The 24,482-nt window shown below is 35.1% G+C and overlaps 1 protein-coding gene across 3 annotated transcripts; it reads right to left on the bottom strand.

Moving 5' to 3' along the window:
* Positions 1 to 1,517: 1,517 nt before the first annotated feature.
* LOC148301141 (cholinesterase-like) lies at positions 1,518 to 24,205 on the bottom strand. Of its 3 annotated transcripts, none has more exons than XM_088273742.1 (13): positions 23,508 to 24,205; positions 15,355 to 15,507; positions 14,022 to 14,159; positions 11,807 to 11,953; positions 9,782 to 9,935; positions 8,981 to 9,192; positions 7,993 to 8,163; positions 7,073 to 7,274; positions 5,816 to 6,003; positions 4,832 to 5,124; positions 4,554 to 4,749; positions 4,154 to 4,269; positions 1,518 to 1,926 (listed from the first exon to the last, which is right to left on the bottom strand). In XM_088273742.1, exons 1-13 carry the CDS (start codon positions 23,790 to 23,792, stop codon positions 1,617 to 1,619), a joined length of 2,565 nt encoding a protein of 854 aa, XP_088129868.1. In that variant the 5' UTR covers positions 23,793 to 24,205; the 3' UTR covers positions 1,518 to 1,616. The 3 variants fall into 3 exon arrangements, with proteins under 3 accessions (XP_088129868.1, XP_088129869.1, XP_088129870.1); XM_088273743.1 differs by having other exon boundaries at positions 4,142 to 4,269; XM_088273744.1 differs by having other exon boundaries at positions 1,787 to 1,926; positions 4,150 to 4,269.
* Between the last annotated feature and the right edge of the window lie 277 nt (positions 24,206 to 24,482).

A 24,482-nucleotide genomic window follows, 5' to 3' on the forward strand; every position in this document is an offset into this window, starting at 1 on the left:
AATATTTATACATATATTTAAAAAAGAATAATACATATTCGAAAATATGAAGCTTCTTGTATAATTTTCAGCAACTAAGCGGCTGTTTTGCCACAAACCCACACCCTGTTTTCATTATTTCATATGGACGAATATGAAAAAATAAGGTTAGTTAACACTCACCTACCCTGATCTTACAAAATACAACTCCACTGAAAAGTCTTGAGTAATTGCATTTCAAACATGAAGCACAATCAAAGGACTATTTTTATACAGAAAAAAAAGGTAGTTCACTCTTAGATCATTTGTAGAATAAACAGATAGTTGTTTGATCATTGGTTATAATAAAGAAACTATTTTTCTTTTAATTGTCTATGGATTTATTTGAATTCTGTTTCTTTTCCGTAACTATATGTGGGAAAAATGACAGTCAACAGCATTATGAAATAACAAGCCATCTTTTCAATATTAATGATGAAATCTATGGTTAATTTATTTAAACCATGGGTTGTAGAATTTCTACAACAACCAAAACCAATAATCAAAGTTAAAATATATGTATTGATCAAACAACTGACCCTAAGTGAGTTAAATACATTCGGCTTAATTTCAATAACATACTTTGATACATATAATGTTAGTGATATTATTGCTTGATAAAAATGTTATGATTTTGCTATAAATAATGACTCAATAAAACATAATTTCACATCCACTTTAACATACACAAAGGCTCTAAGAATACTGCGTAACCCTCCAAGGAATCAGTCATTATTTGGAATTAACATTGAGATAATTGATAGCAAACAATGTTCAAATACCTGTTTTCTTAGTGCTACCATAGAGAGTGTAATATCTAACTTCAAGCATATGAAGAAGAGTCTTGATTAAAATCCATAGAAATACATACAATACAGATTTTCTTTGACAATCCACATCTTACAATCTTCGACAAACTGATCTCTCAAAAGGAAAAAAGCATCTGAAAGAATGTTCTACAGTAAAAATCTATTTTATGTTAAAATATTTTTTAAATGGTGACAGCGTTTCCAACAATTCCATGGATAAGTTTATTGAGATACAGATTTTATGTTGCAATCATTTCCATGGATTTTACCATAGACTAATTAAATATATACTGTTGTTCAAGGTTTCTAAGATAGCTCTAAAATCTGTGAACATTTCTCAGCTGCCCAATTCGGTAACTTAATTAGGGGGACAAATAACTTAAGTTTACATTTATTGGGAAAAGAAGTGACTCATTTTTTTTATATTATATATATATCTCAATTCTATACTCAAATAGCGCAAACAACAGATAATTTGTGACATCATTATTGTTTATAAAAAAATCATTTTTTAAATTCTCCATCATAAAACAAACGAATCTCTAAAACAAACGGCCCTCATTGTTAACTGTTCGGCAGAAAGAAAAAAAAACAGTTTTGAAAATAAATTATCATTCCGTTATGCGCAAGTGACGATACAATATGTACCTAACGTAAATGTTTTTTTTTGTGAGTTTTTTTTTAAAAAAATGCCCCTAATAGGTATAGAAATTGGGCCTCCGAGCCGTGTTTGTTACTAACGTCCTCATTTTACACCCCGTAACTAACAAAAATGGTAAAAATTTAAGATCAGACTTGAGTCTGCGGAACTCCTTGGACAAGTTGAGTCTTTACAGACTGCCTCGCTCTGGGTTTGGGGGGCGGAGTTGCGCGGGACGGGTTGGGACTGCTGGACACGTAGTTCCCTTCCTTGAGAGACAGGGCACTGCCCGAAGACGCCTGACTGTTGGGCCGGGAGAGGGAGAGAGTCTGCGGTCGCAGGGGCTTGTCCCGATATTCGTAGACGTTGTCCCGTGATCGGTGCGTGTTCTCGATGCCTCCATCGTCAGCTATTTCGGGCAGCATGAAAACGTCCCCATTGTAGTAACGATCTGCCTCTCTGCGTGATAAAGAAAAAACAGGTTGGAATTGGATAAACTTACCTTGGAACACATTTGGACTATGAAATGCATAAAAACATGCATTTTCATCCTTTTTCTGACTCTCTTCTGCTCCCAATGGTGTATGGGCACTGCTCCAAATAGATAATTATACTTAAATTATTAACAATCATGAATCTTATGAAAACAAGGTGTTCACTCCTACGCTTCAGGTACTATTCCAGTTATATAAAATATGTTTGGTTTAGAGTAATAAAATCATATTTATTTATGTTGATCACCTTGGAAATCAAAACTGGGACCTCAAGCATAATAATAATAATAATAATAATAAATGCACTTACAGTCCCGTAGTTAGTGTCGCGGACTCTTGAGTCAGAGTTTCTCAGTTCAAACCCACTCTACTACAATTTGATACCTATTTCTAATGATGAGATGCTAACTCACAGAAATAATATAAAAGTAAAGTATTTTTATAAATAACAAAAACACAAATACTCCTCTTTTAAAAAAAAAAAAAAATTAAGAAACCATGTATTGTTTGTGTATTTATTTCTTTATTGGAGGTCAATATGTATGTACATGAAGCTTCTGTACAAGAAGTTTAATGAATAAAAACATACTGAAACAACAACAACAAAAAACAAAAAATCATAAAATATAAGTACTGAAAAGAAAAACTACTACAAAACAGGTGCAAAAAATATTTGATTCAATCCAAAAAGCAGAAAGTTTCATAGATTGCAATGTGTAGTTAGAATAGAAAGATTATACGTTACTGCTTAATGATAATTGGTATCTTCCTCGGAATAGCTCTGCATGCAAGTGAAACAAACACCATTCAAATATATTGTTCCTTAATAATTTAATAAGTGGGTAAAAATAATTCTTCAAATTTTATGTACATATTTCAAAATTCCACAACCAATTATGTACACATAGAAGGTAAAATTCAATAATTTAATAAGCATATTTTCATGATTCTTATGATGTTACCGTAGAACGGGGCTACTTGAACTTTGATGTGTTACTTGAGCCCAGTACATTTTTTAAAATTTAGATCTTTATTTGGTCTACAATAATGAACGTATCGACATGATTCATTGTTTCCCTGACAGGTGACACTTATTGTCACGATACATTCATTATTGCAGACCAAATACAGATTTTTTTGTACTGGGCTCAAGTAACACATCAAAGTTCAAGCCCCGTTCTACAGTACTATAAACGTATAAAAATCATATCTTCACTAAGAATTTTCTCTTTAAAAAAATAGGAAACAGAAAGTGACTTATCATTGGATAATTTAAAAAATGACAATACATTTACTGTCTAACATCTTCCGTGCGTTCCGGAATTTGTTCCTTCAAACTGCATTGAGACTACTAACTGAATAAGACGGTTAGCACTTCCTATGATGCATAAGTACTTGTATCTACGGAGTATTGTGAATAAAACACAACAACTGCAATGTCACAGATTTCAAAGCATCCGTTAATGTCCTTTTAAAGGTAATTTGAAAGAGACATATTTAAAATGCGGTTACAAAATTTTTGTAAAATCGTACAAAAATAAAACATACCATTTTCATTGTAATTTTTAGGTTTTTTTATGTGATCAGACTCTATTGTAAACAGTTTAGAATGTGTTCAAAAGTCCAGTTTTTTTCTCACATATATAGTACATACTCAGCGTGGAATATAGAGTTCAATATGATAAAGATATAAATATGTATACGCTAACCAGATCTATAAAAAAACATTCAGTATTTTGATGCATATATGAATGAGTTTTTCTATATTCCTGGTAACGCTTTAAAAATTATAAAATACTTATGATAAAATCACCAAGATATGGAAGACCTTTTAAAATAACTTTTTATTTGAATTACTTGTATAACTTACACAAAAATTATCCATATCAAGTCAAGTCTATGGTGAAATTCATAGCAATGATCAAATAAAGAAATTATTAGATAAATCCCCTTATTCTTAATTTCTATGGATTTTAATCAAAACTTCATATTGTTTGAGGATAAGTATTATAAATCATAATTAATTGCTTTTTTGTTCAATCCATGTCCTCAATTATCAAAAAAATAGAATATTTAGTTATTTTAAAAGGTCTGACAAGTATGTAGTGGAATAATAAGAAGAGGAATGGTGGATAGATCCTTGCCCAGCTACATGGATTTGTATGTAGAGAGGCACTGACCTGCGTACCTACCTCTTGGCGTTCCTCCACAGCAGGCAGCACACCACCAGGAACACCACCAGCAGCAGGCACGCGCCCGACATGCTCCAGAACGCTATCTGCAGCGGCTCCTTTGGCTCCCACCAGAACTGGAATCAAACGTGAGGAAATGTATGCACAGTATTCCAACACAAAGAAAAATAAAGAAAAGTATGCACTGTATTCCAGCATACAGAGGAATTAGATGAATTAGGAAATGTATGTGCTGTGTGCCAGAATACAGAGTAACGAGGAAGGTATGTGCTGTGTGCCAGCATACAGAGTAATGAGGAGAGGTATGCGCTGTATTCTAGCATACAGAGGAATAAGGAAATGTATGCAGTGTATTCCAGCATACAAAGTAATGAGGAAAGGTATGCGCTGTAGGCCTTACCTCAGTGACTGGCGGGTAGGTTGGCACAAGATGACCTATAACCGTCGGAAGATAATTGGTCCAGAAAGCGCATTCAGTTTGTCGGAAGTTGAGCAAGATACTGGAGTTGTATGTCGTGTTGACATTCAGGTATTTGAGTTCTCCCGCTCGAGCCACTTCGAAATGAAGTCCCAGAATTTGCTGACGAGAGGGATTGCTGAAAAAAAAACCATTGCACATGTTAGATTAAAGAGAATAATAAGATTTCCATAGTAGGTTGAAAATATAGTAATCCTCACCCGTATCTTGCAAAATCACTGTACGCCTTCATGAAGAAATGGCTCATGTTCCTGTCGTTGTTGGTCCACATCTGGCGGTCCAGTTTCCACTTGCTGGGAAAGAACTCGGTATCCATGAAGGGAGCTCCGGTGAGGAAGTACTGCTCCATGTTGTGGGGGACCTTTCTCCACTCGGGCAGCTTGAGGGCCTCCACCGTGGTGTTGAGTACGTAACTGTACACGGGGACGTTGTGCTCCAGCAGCAACTTGACCATGCTGTCGGAGGGAGCGCGGAACAAGAAGTCCGACAGTAACTGAAAGGAGAAGTAACTTGTTACTGTCAGTCGCAGATCATTACAATAAATTGACCGTTTGCCTGTACCACATACGGGCAAAAAAATGGGCCTTTGCGGATTTGCCCATACCTGGTACAGGCACCTTTACGAACAAATACCTCAAACTGATTTTAACATATTGTTTTATGAGGTAGTTGAATGTGTTCTTGCAGGGTGGCTCTATGTGTATGGACATTAGTGGACTCTTTGTCAGTTTTATTTAGTATATTTCGATATCATATATTAGAAATAAAAAACCTGCCCTTTTTCAAAATAAAATATGTATTAAAACTCATCAGGATTAAGTCTTAAATCAGCATTGTGATGTAAAGAGTGATTGAGATGGCAACAGACAAAGAGCATTTCTTTCTTTCTTGATGTGCAATGCAAAATTTGACTGTATTTCTCCGGTGAAGGTGTTAAGTTTGAATAGGAATGAATTGAAGGTTTGAAGAGGATCCTGTTAACCTCTTTTTTTTGTCTACCTTGTAGGAAATGGAGGAAGATTCAAAGGGAGGTAAAAGAGAATAGCAGCTTTGGCCAGAACACTCTTGTATAAGTAGAATACCTACCTAGTGGAGACCCTTGAATTGAAGCCAAATAAGTTACAATAAGGATAGGAGATGTTTTCTATCGTACGTCATAATGTAATACTAATTCAATAACTTACATGGATATACTGCTCTCTGATGTGAGTAGTGTTGTGCGGGTTGGGCCAGTAAGTGTACATGTAGCGGACGGCCTCGTACACTCCGATGGGATTGAGTGTATAGTTGAAACGTAGGACCAGTTCTTTTATTTTTTGATCAAAGAATTTTTCATTGATTTCGTAGTATGGCGCCAGAGTTTCATTTTCAGCTGCAAATAATAAAATAAATTAAGCTTGGTTTTATTTTGTTAAGTTTGGATTTAGACTAAGGCAAGTTTTTAGACACAAACTGTATCACCTTTTCTTAGTTATAAGATGGAGAAAATCAAAGGAAGGGGAACAGGAGGAAGAAAAATGTTACGGTTTCAAAACATTAAGGAATCGATGAAAATAGTTTGGAGGATGTGTTTAGGATGGCCGGATACAAAATGCTTATTCTTATCTATTAGAGTTCTTGTAGAAAATAAATGTACATTGGCGGGCTTATTGCTACAAAGCAATATCATCCTACCAACCAAAAATAAACATGTGATATACAGAAGTAAAGTGGGCCATACAGAAAAACTTTTGTCTATATTATAAGTGCCCTTGAGGTAATATTTAACAAAAATGGCGCTTAATAAATTATCTTAATTTATTATTATTATTGTATTGAGATTTCAATTTCAAATAATAGATATTAAGGAATCGTTCCTTTTTTTGGCACACAAATTCACTACTCAATGCCTATTTCTTACAGAGATGAAGGGGCCACAACGCTCAATCACCTGATGAGCAAGATAGAAACTGCTGTTGGAATTGGAGGTTATATAATCTCCAGACAATGTTGCCTCAAATAAAGTGCTGTTTCACAATGTTGCCTCAAAAAATGTGCTATAATGTTTCTCTAGGTGGTTTTATTTCAATTTATTTTCAATATATTCCAATTAGTTTTTTTTAAAGCATCAAATACATTAAATACATCATACATTAAAATACATCAAAATAATATATATGCAAGAACTATTGCTAAAGGTGTAGAAGAATCCCGCTTCGGAAAACTCCTTCAGACACATGGAACAGATCAATATCCAATGAGATATTGTTCAACATAGAGGTAGCTCTTTCTACAGGCATAACCATCGGTAGGTTGGTCCTGTGTATAGGAATGTGAAACAATCTATGCCGACGCTGTCTTAGGTAACTATCGGGAACATACAGACCAAAGCAGCTGTATGCAGTTTCTGGTGAGAGTTGCTTGAAGGAGAATGAGGAGAGAGTTGCTGGAAGGAGCCTTACATATGATGTAGGCGGCCTCTTGCATGGTGACGCCGGCCATGTAGGAGAGGCCCCGGTTGAAGTGGCCACGCCGCACCAGCTGCTCCGGGGTCTCCTTCAGGAACACCCAGTCCCGCTCGCGCCAGCCCTCGTACCACTCGTCCCCTGGGTACGTGAAGTTTACGTCCAGTACGGGGCCCCAGGGAAACAGGCCCACGTGCGGCTGTAACAGGGAAACCAAATTCTCATTAAACAAGCTGAGTCTAGTTGAGATTGGACACATAATCACAATGTCAGAATAAACATATTTTCTATTTGGAAAAAAATTATATAGGAATCTTCTTCTTTATGTGTCATGCCAGGTCCTCCTAACCTCAACAATCACTTGAGAGTAATTTTCCTTGTCTTGGGCAGCTCTAAATAGCACCTCGACCGTTATTATATGGGAATCCAATCTTTAAAGTTCGTACAGTTAATAATATTAACACAAAATATTCTCAATGGTGAATGTTTAGTAGTATTTTGTCCGCCTCCGTAGTGTAATGGTCAGCACGCTCGGCTACTGTTCTAGAGGTCTCGGGTTCAATTCCTAGGGGGGTCAAATAAATATTAGTGATTTTTTCACTTTAATATTCATTCCATATTACCCTGGACTGGACCTGAAGCGGAGGGCTGATCACCTTTCCTTCATGATGTGTTAACGATCAAGATAACACCGTGTTTGTATGATGCAGTGCCCTATTCACCACTGGGGTGCGGATAAGGGTTTGAATGAATATTTTAGCAACAAAATACGTGAAGATAGTCGTCAGAAGCTAGATTTAAACAAATATATATATTACAAACCCTTACACAAAACTCATTGGACGCCATTACATTATGAGTTATTGCTGCAAAACTTATTGTGACAGTAATAATTTTATTGATTTGAAGAACCATACCTGGAATTCGGCATTTCCCAGTTCGTAGAAGTTCCTGCCCTGCTTGAGGCAGTTGACGAGCTTCCACGAGGACTCGATGGAGCAGCCGAGGAGCTGCCCGAACACTCGACTGGTGTTCTGAGCTCGGTACTTGTCCACTATCAGGGCCCAGTCGGCCAGAGCCGAACCACTCTGGAATAAGTACAAATACATGAAAAATTTGCAAATACTTTTAGATGGAATAAAGCATATATGGGTAACCAATGGCCTGCTGAGCTATTTTGTCCAGCCCTCAACCAACTCGGCGAAGAATATACAAATTTACGGGCATTTGTAAGAAAAATCATTTGTCTTTTTGGCAGCATATATCGTAGTCGTACAGGAGAAAGTGACCAACTAACAAAACGTAAAATGTTCAGGAGGGCTATATAAGTCAATTTTGCTTGCAAGAAAATAAACATCAATGCAGTTAGTCATTTTTAACAAGTCAATATATTATTCTTCTAAGTTTAAAATAATATTTTTTCAGGACGAAATAAAGCTAGTAAGATATCAAAAAGTCAATAATCACGTTTTTGTAAAAAATGCACTTGGTCACTTTCTCCTGTATGACTATACGTGTGAACAGTTTTTTTTTAGGATAAAACACACTTAATAAAAATTGGAACGAGGATAGCAGATGAAAACCTTGAAAATTCTATACGATTACCTTTAAGGAATACCAACACCAATATTGATAGTCTCTTAATTCAAGTTCAAGTACAATCTTCACACTACATTGTAATCAGTATATAATATTAATATAATGTCTTTCATTATATAAATAAAAATATGAATATAAGAAGTAGCAACGTATTTTATTTTATTAAATATAACTTTATTATGTTCCATAATTTGGTCCGGCTTTTGACTAGGACACAATGATAATTCAGCCTCAGACCTAGCAAAGGTCGCTCATGCCTGGAATAAAGTATAGCATCTGAGGATAGAAGAGACAAGTGTACTGTACCTGAGCAATGACCTTGTTGACAATGTCCTTGGTGTGCGGGGCGACCATGAGCAGCCCCGCGGAAGCGGCCCCCGCGCCCGGCCCAAACAGGGTGATGGTGTTTCTGTCTCCGTTGAAGAACTCCACATTGTCGTGTACCCACTTTAGTGCCAGCGCCTGGTCCAACAGTCCGTAGTTGCCGGGGGAGTTGGAATCCGCCGTGCTCAGGAAACCTGCCACGGACAAATTATTGTATTTCTCACGGATGATGAACAATATATACTCTAATGATGCACAAGGTAGAGAGCCATTTAAATTTACAAAATGAAACTACAACAGTACAAAATACTAAATTCTGACATTAAAAAATTCAAAAACCTCCAAATTCTAACAGTTTATAATTTAAATACTTTAAAATTCAGACAGCCACACCCACCCAGAAAAATATTTTCAGCCCATATTTTCAAGATTAAAAAAAAAAATATTTATCGGCCGTAATGACCAGTTGGTAGATATAGAGTTACAAGTTAAGTTTTAAAAAAATTATAAGATGTAATTTTTTTAAAGGAATAACCCGCAAAGCCTGTAATTTTAAAGTCTTGACTGCTGGTAGGATAGTAAGAATGGGGAAGGTAAATGTAAAAAATATATCACAAACGCCCAGGCCAATTGAAAAGAAATCTTTCTTGAAATTATTTTGCAATCAGCTGGAATCAAACCTGCAACGCCAGTTTCATAGTCTATCCAACTACGCCACGGCGCTTATCCTTTTTTTTAAAGTACTTTTTTTAAAAGTGAAAAGTAGAAATGATAAATATTTACCAAGAGCTCCAAGGCGATAGTTGATGGAGACCACAACGACATTGTAGAAGGATGCCAGGATATGTGCTGGGAAGGAGTTGGAGGCTCCCCTGATGAAGTCACCCCCGTGGATGTACACCATCACCGGATATTTTTGAGCCACTCCCGCTTCAGTCTAGCAAAAGAAAACCATAAGTTCATTTACTTTTTGTATATTTGTATATTGGCAGTGCAGTAGGCCTTTTAGTTGCGTGCAGTAGGCCAGTAGTTGAGAAAATAAGGCGCTGGAAGCCGTGTTGCCTGTAAATTGAGTTCCTTCGCCAAAGCTTTCAGGATTACTTACTTATTGAATTTGCTAGACATGCTTGTGTAAAATTTTAGTGTAATACCAATTTTCTGTATTATTTCCAATGCAACAAAAACACCTTATGGTAAATTTTGCATATTCAGATCACATTCGGCACTCATTAATCGGGATAATTGGAGTTAAACCGTAATATTATGGAATTTATTGCTGGTTGAGAAGCAAATTAATATGTGCATTACGACAAGAAATTAAAAAATATATATATTTTACGATTTTAATGCAACGTTATATAAAAAACATTGCATTAATGACTTTTCTAAATTTACATCACTTTTCAATACTGAGATATAAGTCTGATACCAAAATTCACATCAAAAAGCAATATTTTTTTTAAATATTTATTTTAGATAATTTTAAAGTAGCAAAATAATAAAATTATGTTAATGTTATATAAAATTATGTGAATCTCAGTATGCTGGGAGTAATTATGTGTTTAATTTTTTACATAAATGGCAAGTTTTTTTAAAGCCGATGATGTTATATTACATGAAAAATAAAGTAAAAAATAATTGTGTATAGAAGACAAAATAAGGTTAAAGTATTCTTGAACCATTGAAGTTAGCTAAGTCATGAGATTAATTTGTTCAATTTAGCCAATTAAGATGTTAGCAAGATCAAGTGAGATCCTTACGGTGAATTAATTGTTCCTTTCCGTTACAGTGGTCTTTTTCTTCTGCTGGTGCATTTCACTCATATCTAATGTATTTTTACAAAGAAATATTGTAGCTAAAAAAACTGTATCGATAATAGTATATACCTAATGTTTCATTTAACAATATAAAAAATTCTGTTTACTTAACATAGTTTGATAATATTTGAACGCTGATCAATGCATTTATTTGTTTCATGTAAATACCTAAACAGTAACCTTAATATGTATGTGTTTTTTCGTGACATATTTTGTTTCAAACATTTACTTCACCACTACAAAGGATTGACCATTGTGACATTTTTAGTGATTCACTATACAAACCAACATACATAAGTACAATGATTATGTAATAAAATAATATTGAGGCCATTTATAACAATTTCTAAACAAAACATTTTTAACTTAAAACTTTGTTTGCGGGAAACGCTTAAAAGCGTCTTTTACATACTATTGGCAGAGAGCTGGAGACGCTTATAAGTGTTCTATGTGCTTACTTTTGGTGCAGCGCGAGATGCCAAAAAACATTGTACAGATCGGAGTAGAATTGGGGTTGATGAAAAAACCACCCGACAACAATGTTAATAAAATCCATCAAAATCATCACAAATTTAAACAGAACTAATTAAAATATTTAGTAGTAATTAAAATGTAGCTTTGTTTTGTTAAAATCACTATAAATATTTTATTATAACTTAATTATAATGTCTACCGGCTTCGAAGCTAACCGCTTCTTTATCAAGACTGATTAATACTCTTGATTAATACTATCTTGATAAAGAAGCGGTTAACTTTGAAACCGGTAGACATTATAATTAAGTTACAATAAAATATTTATAGTGATTTTAAAACAAAGTTATAGTTTAATTATAAAATGGCAAATCACAAAGTTAGAGCTTCAAATGTAAATTATAAATTATTTAGTATTTTAACCAGTCTTCTATGCTTGTCACAATATCCTCAATTATCAGATGGATTTTTATCATAATTCTTTTTTTTTTAATATTAAATTGCTTTACAGTAAGCTTACTTTAGGAGAGTAGACATTGAGATAGAGGCAATCTTCATCCATATCTCGCACACCCTTGGTAGCGCCGGTGAAGCGCACTGGTTGGGGGCACGCCGGACCAAAGTCTACAGCCTGCAAGAGCTGCCAGCCTCGGTGCGGGCGCGGGGGCTACAATTAATAAAAACAATCATTAGTGACAAATAGCTACTTTTAGGTATTTTATTTTTTAGATGGGAGTAGAATTTATTATTTAACTTGTTAGGTAATATATCCAAAATTAAACAAGGTTTATTGGATTGAATTCTACATTTATTTATGTATATGTTAATACGTGATGCGTTTCGTCTTATTAGGACATTTTCAAACACTCTGAGAGTGTGTGATAATGTCCTAATAAGACGAAACGCGTCACATATTAACATATACATAAATAAATGTAGAATTCAATTCAATAAACCTTGTTTAATTTTGGATAAATTTCCCAACAATTCAATATGGAATTCTACCGACTGTCTGCAGTTACAATAAATTATTTACCTTGCTTATTACGTACAAGGTTTATAGATCATTAAGTGGATTTATGTTTCTTGTAACTAAATAAAGATGTTTACAACATTTTGAGTGTGTCCAAATACTTGTTCACAAAATCTGGATTATCTCCAATTACAGGAGTTATTTTCATATTATTTTTTGACATCTCATCAAAGATGAAGAAGATTCTTCTTCATCTTTGATGAGATGTCAAAAAATAATATGAAAATAACTCCTGTAATTGGAGATAATCCAGATTTTGTGAACAAGTATTTGGACACACTCAAAATGTTGTAAATAAATTATCTGGTCAAATTATAAGCTTAATAATAAAAATGAAAATGGTATTTTCTGGCGTTTCTCATGTGTGTGATTATAATCCAGGATTCGGATCTCACATACTAATATAAGAGTTTCTGCTTAGTAAAAAGCTTCTTTAGATCTCACCAATAGATGTCTCTAGTGAAGTTCTAGTGATTCATGAACAAAGTTTCTAAATTGATTCATATATATAGAACTTCCAAGAATTTGAGTAGTGTGGTTGTCAATAATGGGTAGAATTGGTGAATGTTACACGTGTGTAAAGTGATCACTTAAACCAGCCTATGACGGTCGTAAGCCCCGTAAATGCCCAGACTTCCATATTCTTCTTCATCTTTGATGAGATGTCAAAAAATAATATAAATAAAGATGTTTTATTTTTATCTGTGTTGGGAACAGGAGGGATAATCGAGTGTGGCCCAATCAGGAACTTCTCAGAATTTGCTCATTACTGGGAGAAAACCACATAAAACTCTTCAGAAGCCTGACTGTTGACTGTCATCAGCAGATCTTCCGTACCACTAGAAGAGGGTTCATTTTACTTTTAGGTATTAGCATACTCAAGGGAGAGAGAAAAGATATTATTTTATTATATCTTTTAATTGACAGTAGATATTCATACAGTGGTGCCTGGAATATACAATCGTAGTCACATCTTAACTGATTAACTTGACTAACTAACCATCATACCTGTTCTTCATAGGGGTAGGCAGAGAGAATAGAATGTCACACCAATCTGTCTCTGTAAACAATCTTCACCCCCTTCACATTCATGTATCTCCTCATACATACTCGCCGATTATTACAACCCCTGAACTGATCACGCAAAAGTATTTGAAATACTTGATCATGCCAAGTTTTCCTAAATCTTCCTCTGCACCTATTTACAAATTTGTCTTATAAATTTGTTTTACTTTTTTCTACACTCATTTGATTCACATATCAAACCCATCATCTCAACACACCTTTCTTAATTTTATCGGTAATGGCTTATCTCAGCCTTGCATTCTTTCTTCCTTATATCACCATTCAAACATCTATCATACATCGTTTTGTTGCATATTCTTGTATCACATTTTAGTATGTCAAAATTATCCCAAAAGATGTCTCTCCATGTTTTAATATTGACTTAGACCAATGAAATCAGTTGGATAGTTAGTATGGTCTGCGTCATAAAGACTGCTTGTTTTGGCCGTGGTGGTTAAAAGATTGAATAAAAATGAAAATACAGGCTTTCACATTAATCAGTGCACAGTTCAACAATACTTTCTTGGAGGTAATTGAAGGTACTTCTTGAGCTGAATTTTACATGTCGAGTGCCAAATTACTAGACACGTAAAATTTATAGAGCCTCTAGTGTATTATGGAATATTTTTCTATTTACCTTAAATCTTCCCTCGAGGACTGGTGGAATGGCGTAGGGAATACCGAGGAAGGCGCTACACTCTCCGTGGATTCTCTCCACAGGGGTGACCCAGGGCCGGTAACCGGAGTCAGGGTCGGGGTTGTCATACATGTAAACCTGAAAATACAACAACATGTAACATTGCTAGAAATTGTAAGATGCTTAAGTTGTCAGACTGGTGGTGCTAGACCAGCAACCTGACCAAACTCACTACCTTGATCTGATCATGATAAGGTTCCATTTCCTATATAACTCTACTTTCAGAAAAACTTATATTTACATAGCTACGATAAATCAAAGTCATTTTTTTGTTATCTGTTTGCTTTAACTGTTAGAGTGCTGAGAATCTATATATCGGCTATGAAATACTTTGCCAAAAGTGCGGCCGTCGATATACCGACAATAACGCCAGTGTATTTTGGCAGTCGAACTGGAAGGTTGTGTCACAGTGTACACGCCTTTTTTATATTCCAATTTGTAAATAATATTCACAAATAAATTAACTTTTAGTGATAAATACAAATAAATTGTATTTCTCTTACAATGCCAGATTCGTCCGATAGTGATGTTGAAAGCGATTGTCAAACATCGCATGAAAATGTTTGTTATACTCAAAAGAGTGATAGTGACGATGAAATTAGAATATTTACCAATTGGAGGATGCACATCGATATTGAAAACACCGATGACAAGCCAATTTCACATGATTTTGACACATTTTTATGAATGAAATTTTTTTTTAAATATATAAAAGTATTATTTTTTAACATCTCATCAAAGATGAAGAAGAATATGGAAGTCTGGGCATTTACGGGGCTGACGACCGTCATCGGCTGGTTTAAGTGATCACTTTACACACGTGTAACATTCACCAATTCTACCCATTATTATTAATGGGTAGAATCGGTGAATGTTACACGTGTGTAAAGTGATCACTTAAACCAGCCGATGACGGTCGTCAGCCCCGTAAATGCCCAGACTTCCATATTCTTCTTCATCTTTGATGAGATGTTAATAAATAATATGAAAATAACTCCTGTAATTGGAGATAATCCAGATTTTGTGAACAAGTATTTGGACACACTCAAAATGTTGTATATAAAAGTATGTCAGTATTTCAGAAAAATATTAATTTCACACACACTTAATAAAAAGGATCATTTTTGCAACAAAGTCTTCAACAATTTTAGCACACATATAAAAAAAATCTCAGCCCTAAACCAGTTAATCTCCATAATATTTTGAAACATATTATGGGATTTACAAATGATTTACTACAAACCTCAAAGTATAAAATGGAAAATATATTTACCTTGAACCCTTGCACCTGTCCATAGTTGGTTGTGACAAACACATCGCGGGGAAGCTGGCGAGAGTCTCTTCTCTCCTTACCCTGAAGGTCCTCCCTCCACCCGGCTAGAACTCCCGGGAACACTGCATCAGGGTTGTTGGGATCAATCGGAGGCTGTGCATCATGGAAAAAAACAATATTAATGAAACAATAGGTAAACGTCAAACTGGGTCAGACATTAGCAATCGATCAAGAGTTGGACTGCATGGTTATTTTTATACTTGACTCAGCAAGGCTATGTTTAGACGAACTAGTACTGTTCCATATTTGGTTAGAACTGAATATGTATAGCAATACATGTGTAGTATGGCTCCATCTGAACAAATTGCATGTTTGTAAGATCAATGCCACAATTTGAATTTGCAACTTTTCAAGAGATGCATTTGAAGCCCTATAACATTGTTACATAGTTATGTCGTACTATTTCATAATAATTGGATATAATGAAGTCTTGACAATATTTTAATGTACGATTATAGCTTAATGCACAGACAATTATGGTGTTCCCTCTGCTTATTGTGTTATTTTCTCTTGGCTTATAGCATCCATGATTTTTTTTAAATTATAAAATAATCCTGATAATATTAATATTTTTCAAGTGACGACTTTTAATTTTTTTATATTAAAAAAAAGCCTTTTATTTTTGACATTTTTAAAACACGTTTCTCGAATAAACATAATTGAAAAGAACATTTTGTAAAAACATGTTGATATTAAAAAAAAATAATAATAACGAAATTTTAAGTTTAAAAAAAAAAATTATACGAAAAAAATCCTATTGTATTTATGTGATTCGCCAAAAATAAACAATTATTTGAATATTTATTCTGATACCTAAATAACGTTTTACGTAAATAAACTTATAATCAAATGTCACGTCAATTCGCGATTTGTTAACCTAAAAATAGACGAAATTAAAATTCGGTCAATTTTTATGGGCACCCCTGTTTAATTTTCGACGCCTCCAACTGCACAGACGTATTTACAAATTGATATAGGCGCGGACATGTGTATTTATTTAATTATAATGTACCATTCACAATTCATAAAATCGTTGCGCCGTGCAATATTATAATTACACGACCACATCCGTTATCATTTTCAATCATACAAACGTATCACAAGTACATTATCAGAGCAGCAAACGCACTTGCTTATAAAATGGAATGAAAATACGCTCTATTTACATTTGAAGTATGAAGGCAATGAAGTAAAATCAGGGGTGGGCTGTAAGGGGCTCTCGGGGGCTCGCGCGAGCCCCCTTTTAAAATTAGGCGGATTAATGACTACTACTACTACTATCACGCCGTTTCTGAACGGTTTGGCAGAGAGGATGAAACGCCACACTCGTCTATCCTAACATACATTCCTAGCTTCCTTCACATACATCTAGTAATACATGCCGGCCGGTTACGTAGAATTTTGATACGACTAAGTCGTTTTTAGCCGGGACTAGAGTGAAGGACGCTAATGCTATATGAGAAAGGAAACGGAGGAGAAATAGCGGATACGATAGAATAGAGAAATAAGAATAGCAGCAATGGCTAGGGCACTCAAGATTTCTTACGCGTACTTATTTTACAATATTAGACATAAATTTACGTACATAGATATTAACGTATAAAAGGTCCGAAGGCTGAAATTGTAACTATTTTTCCTCGTTATAAATAAACATTAGTGTTTTCTATTCGAGATGTCAGCATTTTAAAATATGTATTAAAAATTATACAATACAAAAGCGCAGACAAAAAAACTGCTACATTAATACGTTCAATGAGTTTAAAATGTCATACAGATAAACTTAAATTCGCAAACTCTCAATTTTTTTAAAATCAAATTGTACTTTCTATTTAAACAGCATAAATAAGTGTATTCCTTCATGTTCAAACCGGCTAAGAACCATTGTCTTTATTCAATACGACTCCCGTGTTCAACGCGTGGCTACAATATTTGTATGGACACGGGAGCTGTGTTCGACGTACAGAACGAGTTAACCAAATCAGTGAATTTCGTAGAGAATTTTTATAATCGGCATTTTCTTCCTGCAAATCAATATCAGGGATTCGAGTCCCAGGAGGGTCCAAACAAATATTAGTGATTTTTCACTATAATATTTATAATTATATTATTCTGAACTGATATCTGAAGCGCAAGATGATCAATCTTTGCCTTCTTTGCCTTCACGTAAAAAATGGTCAAGATAACACAGATAACATCGATACGATGCAGTGCCCTATGCACCATTGGGTGCGGATAGAGGTCTTCTTCTTCTTTAGCCCTCTGTCCTCCACTGCTGGATATAGGCCTCTTCCGTATTCTTCCATTTTTTTCGGTTGGTTCATGCTTGCAGCTAGTTTTTACCCCCCACAGCGGCTTTGTCGTCGGACCATCTTTTTTGAGGTCTTCCGACGCTTCTTTTATTCCCCCAAGGTCTCCATCTTAAAATTTTAGGGGTCCATCTTGTGGGGTCTTGTCTCGCAACATGTCCTGCCCATTGCCACTTTAGTCTTGCTATGCGATCCATGATATCCGCTATTCTCATAATTTCTTATTTTATATCTTAGGCTTATATGAAGCATGGATCTTTCCATGGATCGCTGTGTGCATTTGACATTCTCTGTATTCCTTTTTGTCAGAGCCATAGTCTCTAAGGGTGGTGACTGACCGGAGCATTTCATCGTAACGTAACGTCGTATCAGCGAGCATCCGAAACTATGGATGGAGCGCTCGACTCGCCGTACTGACTATACGAATGCTCGCATCGTAACGTGTTACGTTACGACGAAATGACTCCGGTCAGTCACCACCCTAATGCATATGTAGGAAGAAATCTATATGAAGTTGGAATCAAAGTGTCGGGTTGTGGTCCCGTGGTTAGTGTCGCGGACTCTTTAAGTCAGAGTTTCTCGGTTCGAATCCACTCTACCGCAATTTGATACCTATTTATAATAATGAGCCGCTTAGGCTCACAGAAATAGTATGAAATTGAAATATTTGTGTAAATAATAATAACACAAATATTTCTCTTATTTAAAAATATATATATTTGACCTTCGTTTCATACTAACCTCGCATTAGATGTAGCACATTATATGTAGCACATTCACATGTGATTCATAATGAATTTTTAAAAATATTTTCTATAAATTATAAAATACTAAGTATGGATAGACGTATATTGTACAACGCGTGTAATGTATGTATGGTAGGCACCTATAGTTTTATACATTTAATTGCAATACATAATTTTCTTAGTCATAGTAGTGGTTATAAAGAAACTCATTGTGGTCACAATGATTTGTCATCTGGCGTGACTCCTGATATACGTCTTTCACTTCCTCAACCTCCACACATTATTCAGTTACGTGTTGCAAGCGCCTCATTCTCATCGTAATGATAATTAACCGCCCTACACATACGAACGTACGTGATACGCGCGGTTTTCTTCACCATTCCGCGCTAACCCGTATGACCTACGCGCACGAGAAAAGATATATGTTCCTAATTAACTAACTAACTAACTAACCATCACGCCACTTCCCCGCAGAAGTAGGCAGAGAGAATCGAACGCCACACCACTCTTCTACATTCATGCATCTCCTCATACATACCCGACGATTATTACGACTCCTGACCCGGCCGCTTTCAAGTATTTGACATACCTGATTGTGCCAAGTTTTCCTCGGTCGTCCTTTGCTTCTTTTTCCAACTACATTCGCTCCATAAATTTGTTTAACCGTTCTTTCTTCACTCATACGCTCCACATGTCCAAACCATCTCAACACACCTTTCTTAATTTTATCGATAATGCTTATCTCAGCCTTACATTCTTTCCTTATTTCATCATTCGAACATCTATCAAACATCGTTTTGCCACACATTCGTCTGAGGGATCGCATTTCAACTGCATTCAGTCTGCTTTCATCTTTCTTTTGCCAACTCCATGCTTCGCTTCCATACATAAGGGTTGGAACCAGAACTCCATTGTGCACTGCCAATTTTATTTATTGCGTACCGGATACACTGACAAATTTTTGTCAGGTTTTATCCCTGACAATATTTTGTGACAACAAACATTGTGATTTTTTTACCTGTTTGTTGTAAAAAATATGTCTGAAAATAACCCGAGACTAGGGTGGTTAAAAGCAAAAAGTTCTACAACAAAATATTGTTGCGTTTTGACATTACCTTATATTATTTATTTGTTATCAAACACATAATAACAAATTAAAATGAAAATGGTATTTTCTGGCGTTTCTCATGTGTGTGATTATAATCCAGGATTCGGATCTCACATACTAATATAAGAGTTTCTGCTTAATAAAAAGCTTCTTTACATCTCACCAATAGATGTCTCTAGTGAAGTTCTAGTGATTCATGAACAAGGTTTCTAAATTGGTTTATATATATAGAACTTCCAAGAATTTGAGTAGTGTGGTTGTCAATAATGGGTAGAATTGGTGAATGTTACACGTGTGTAAAGTGATCACTTAAACCAGCCTATGACGGTCGTAAGCCCCGTAAATGCCCAGACTTCCATATTCTTCTTCATCTTTGATGAGATGTCAAAAAATAAATTGCAATAATGTGCCCTCACTGAGTTTTCCTGTGCCGAGGGCACATTTTACAATATTTTTTTATAAAACTACATGAAAGAAAATTGTTAATGACATCTAATCAAATACGACATTTATGGATAGCTCATTCATACAGAAATAAATATATGGTTTTGAAAAGAACCAAGTTATTGAAAGTAAGGAGTTTTCAATATAAGTTCTAAAAAAACAAAAAAAGCGCTATGTATATTCTAAAAAAATGGGCGTGAACTGACGTCCGGCTCTAAGCGCTGTCGGACGCTAACTAATGCTATTATTGCGAGTAAGGCCTTAAAAGCGAAAATTAAAAAAATATATACATATATTTGTTGTTATGATTTTACCTTATTTTATTAGTTTATTTATTTTCCATGATACACATAATTAAAAAATACAATAATGTGCCGTCGCCAAGTGTTCCTGTACCGAGGGCACATTTTACAATACTTATTTATAAAACTACATGAAAGAAACCTGTTTTTGACATGCAATCAAATACGTACGACATGGCCGAATGATACGATCTGTTTCAGATCTACCAACCTCCGCTATCCATTTATGGACAGCTCTTTTTACAGTTAGTTTCGTTATATGATGACTAAATAATTTTAAAAGTGCGATCCCTTAGACGAATGTGTGGAAATTTTACATTAAAATTGACCGAATTTAAAATGAAGATATAATATGTATTTATAAGGATTGTAGGGCTGAGTTGGGGATAGTTGAAAATATTAAGAAACGTTATTTTACATATCGCTAACATCTTTCAACAACGTCATACATCAAAAAACTTGATTTTTCAGGAGATCGTTTTTAAAGTTTAAGAATATAATAAAATGTATTAAAAATAAATATCAAGCCACTTATTGAACTTTTTACTTTGCAACAGATCCTTTTAGGTAAAACCTGAAGGTTTTTTCTCCATTTGAAGAATATTAAGTATATTTTAAAAAATAATTAAACAATACCTTTTCTTCAAAATTAAAAAAAAACACTTTCTGCCCTGTAGCGGGTAAATATAATGTTTAAAACACGCCGCTTTTGCTGGGATATAGTACATTTTCTGGGCATTCCGAAAACATGCACAACTGAAAATTGACGATTTTTGATATATGACGTTGTTGAAAGGAGTGAGCGATATGTGGAGCGAATGGATGACGAGAGAATGACTAAGAGAGTATATTTGGCAAATATTAATGGAAGGATAGAACAGAAACAACAAAAAGAGTTAACACTACAAGATCAATAGGAAAAAGTGTCAAAAGCGTTCTTTACCAGAGGACATGTTACATATGGCTAGATGTATGGATGAAGAGGAAGCTAGGATCGATGTGACGTTCTATCCTCTCTGACTACCCGTACAGGGAAACGGGGTGATGGTATTAATAGTAGTGGTATAAATAAGTTTCATATGCCCGTTGGAAAATGTCAAAAGCTGTAAATACAGTGGTGCCTCGCATAACGAACGCCTCGCACAGCGAACGCTGCACACAACGAACTTCCTTTTCGTTCATTTCATGATTCATACAACGAACTTCGCTTCACACAACGAACTTCGCTTCACACAACGAAGTCGCCCACTTCACACGATCACTGCCGATTTATTGCATCCTTCCGCGCAGGCAGTCGTTAGTCACTGAGCAGTACGCGATAAACTCAACATTTTTTTTATATGATGGGTTCTAAAAAAAGCAGGAAGGTGATTTCTCTTGAAATGAAACAGGAAATAATTAGAAGGAGTGAATGTGGGGTAAAACAGTGTGACCTCGTCAAAGAGTTTGGCCTCAACAAGACCACCATTTTCACCATTTTGACAAACAATGATGCAATAAAATCAGCCAAAGTAGCCAAAGGAGTATCAAAACTATTTAATGAAAAACATAGATCTTCAATCCACGAGGAAATGGAGAGGCTATTAGCGATTTGGATTAAGGACAGGCAGGTGAAAGGTGACGTAACAACCCAAGATATTATCTGTCACAAGGCCAAGATAATTTATGAAGATCTAAAGAAAAACATCCCTGGAAGTAGCAGCAATCAAGATAATAAAGAAGATTTCAAAGCCAGCAGGGGGTGGTTTTTTAGATTTAAGAAAAGGTATGGAATCCACAGCGTTAATATGCATGGTGAGGCTGGCAGTGCTGATAAAAATTTATCTTTTTTTTATGTCATCTTACCATATTTTATGCTACAGAACGAATTATTTTTTTAACATGTATTGTTATGGGAAAACGCGTTTCACATAACGAACTTTTCGCATAACGAACTTGCTCCTGGAACGAATTAAGTTCGTTGTGTGAGGCACCACTGTATTATGAAAAACATCTGGTTTATCGGTTATATTAAACCAGCGATCTTTGTTCAGTGCAAAACAGACACTTGGAACAACGTTTCGCCTAAATTTGTATTTACTCGAATAAAAAGATCTTATTTTACACGCATGCACAATCAAGAAGCGAGATTTCGCTTTATCTGAATAATTAACTGTACTTTAGTCGACCGTTCCTCCAGAATCTTGGTAGAATCACATCGGATTCCCACACTCAAAGAACAATGAAAACTATGCGTATCTTCAAATTTGAGAAAATTGGTAAATATTTTTACCAAAGGTCAAGTATAAAATTAAGTGGAAAGGTTCCATTAGTTGGGAAATTGTTATGTTTTATTCCTACGTATGCCATTAATAAACAGAAGAAAAAAAATTATTGGGTCATAATAAATTACCTTTTTACATCGGTGCATCTACATATAGAGCAATAGTTTGTTGCACACATGAATTCACCTATCAGCAAATCAGATTTGTCTTCATAGCAAAACAATTGGTCCTTATCAGAAATCAAATTTGTCTTCCCACGGATCAAATTTACCTTCTCAGAGATTAAATTCACCTTCCTACAGATCAAATTTACCTGCCCACAAATCTCATTCACCTTTTTCGAACCAAATTCCCTACCCGCAAATCGAATTCGCCTTCACACAAATCAAATTCATCTTTCTGCAAACCAAATTCACCTTTCCACAGATCAAATTCACCTTTCCACAAATCAAATTCACCTTCCCACAGATCAAATTCACCTTCCCACAAATCAAACTCACCTTCCCAAAAATCTAATTGGTATTTAAATAAATCAAATTCACCCTTTTCAAATCAAATTAACCATCTACAAATCCAATTAACATTTTTTTTACTCAAATTCATATTTTTCAAACCGAATTCAGCTTTTTTTCAAATCAAACATTATGCCAAAGAAAAAACTGTATTTGTTTTAAATTTGCACTTTTATCTTGAAGACATATTTTATTTGTTTTGATAAGGTAATAAATCAAATGAACCTTTTCAATAATTTCCTAACAGTTCGACAAAAAAACCGAAGGTGACGTTTTTATTGGCATTTCTCTATACCTGAAATTCTGAATGAATCATTCGTCATTCTTTATCTAGATACATACTTCTTGATGACTGATGGCGCTATGGTAAACATTTTTTTATACAAATAATAATCTGGACGGTTTTCTCACCTGGTTATATTTAAACCTCTCATCCAATGGAACATCCTGGTTGTATGGAAACCCTCCTTGAGGGTGATACTGGGGCTGGTAGGGGTTATATTGCTGTCCAGGTGGAATGTATTGCCCATATCTTCTGTTATTGTACGTGTATGTCTTATAGTCACTATCACCAGGATTCGGAGGAATGTAAATACCGTCTTTATTATAAACTCTATTACTAGACCCCGGATTCGACTGGGCAAAACTACAACGCAGGTAACATAAACACAATAACACAAAACTCACGGCGGCCATTGTCCTTTCTAGGCTCGCCCCCAAACAAATCAAATTCACCTGACCAAAATTAAAATCCACATAAACTACCTATGCACTGATAAAACTCCGCAATTCGTCCGAAATTTACAAGCTATGACTCCTAACATCATAGCTGCGATAGCATTATGAAAAAGAAACACAAGTTTCACTAACGAAATTGACAAACTTCAAAAGTAACATACGTAACGAGGTGTTACGAAAACATTCGCAGGTAGGTTATCACTGGCACATCGATGGCGATTTACTACTGAATGCACGTTATACTTTATCAAGTCTGAATTATATTTATCACAGATGACTAATCTATCGGACGTTATCTACGAGAAATGACAACGCCCATGTGGAGCGAGAATCGCGCAACGTCCATTCCCGACTGTCGTCAACAAAACTACAAAACACCGATGGCCGTTGCTTGGTGACCACAAGATACGGTTACAAACTATGAGTGCATTAATATAACTGTTACGAAGGATATGTTTTACGAGGAATAAAATAATTAAGAATTAAGAAAAAATACTTAATTTAATAATGAAAGGAATATATAACATTATTGTGCAGACGTTTATTATTTGATTTCTTTTTTATTCACGGACACGGACACCATCTGCCGACGCAATCGTTTTATTGTTTTTTACCACTTTCGTTTGATTTTGTTTTTACAGGTGGCAG

The sequence above is a fragment of the Brachycentrus maculatus genome, unplaced genomic scaffold (assembly GCF_059751285.1).
Source record: "Brachycentrus maculatus isolate JH-2025_06_01 unplaced genomic scaffold, ASM5975128v1 h1tg000602l, whole genome shotgun sequence".
NCBI classification, from domain to species: Eukaryota; Metazoa; Arthropoda; class Insecta; order Trichoptera; family Brachycentridae; genus Brachycentrus; species Brachycentrus maculatus.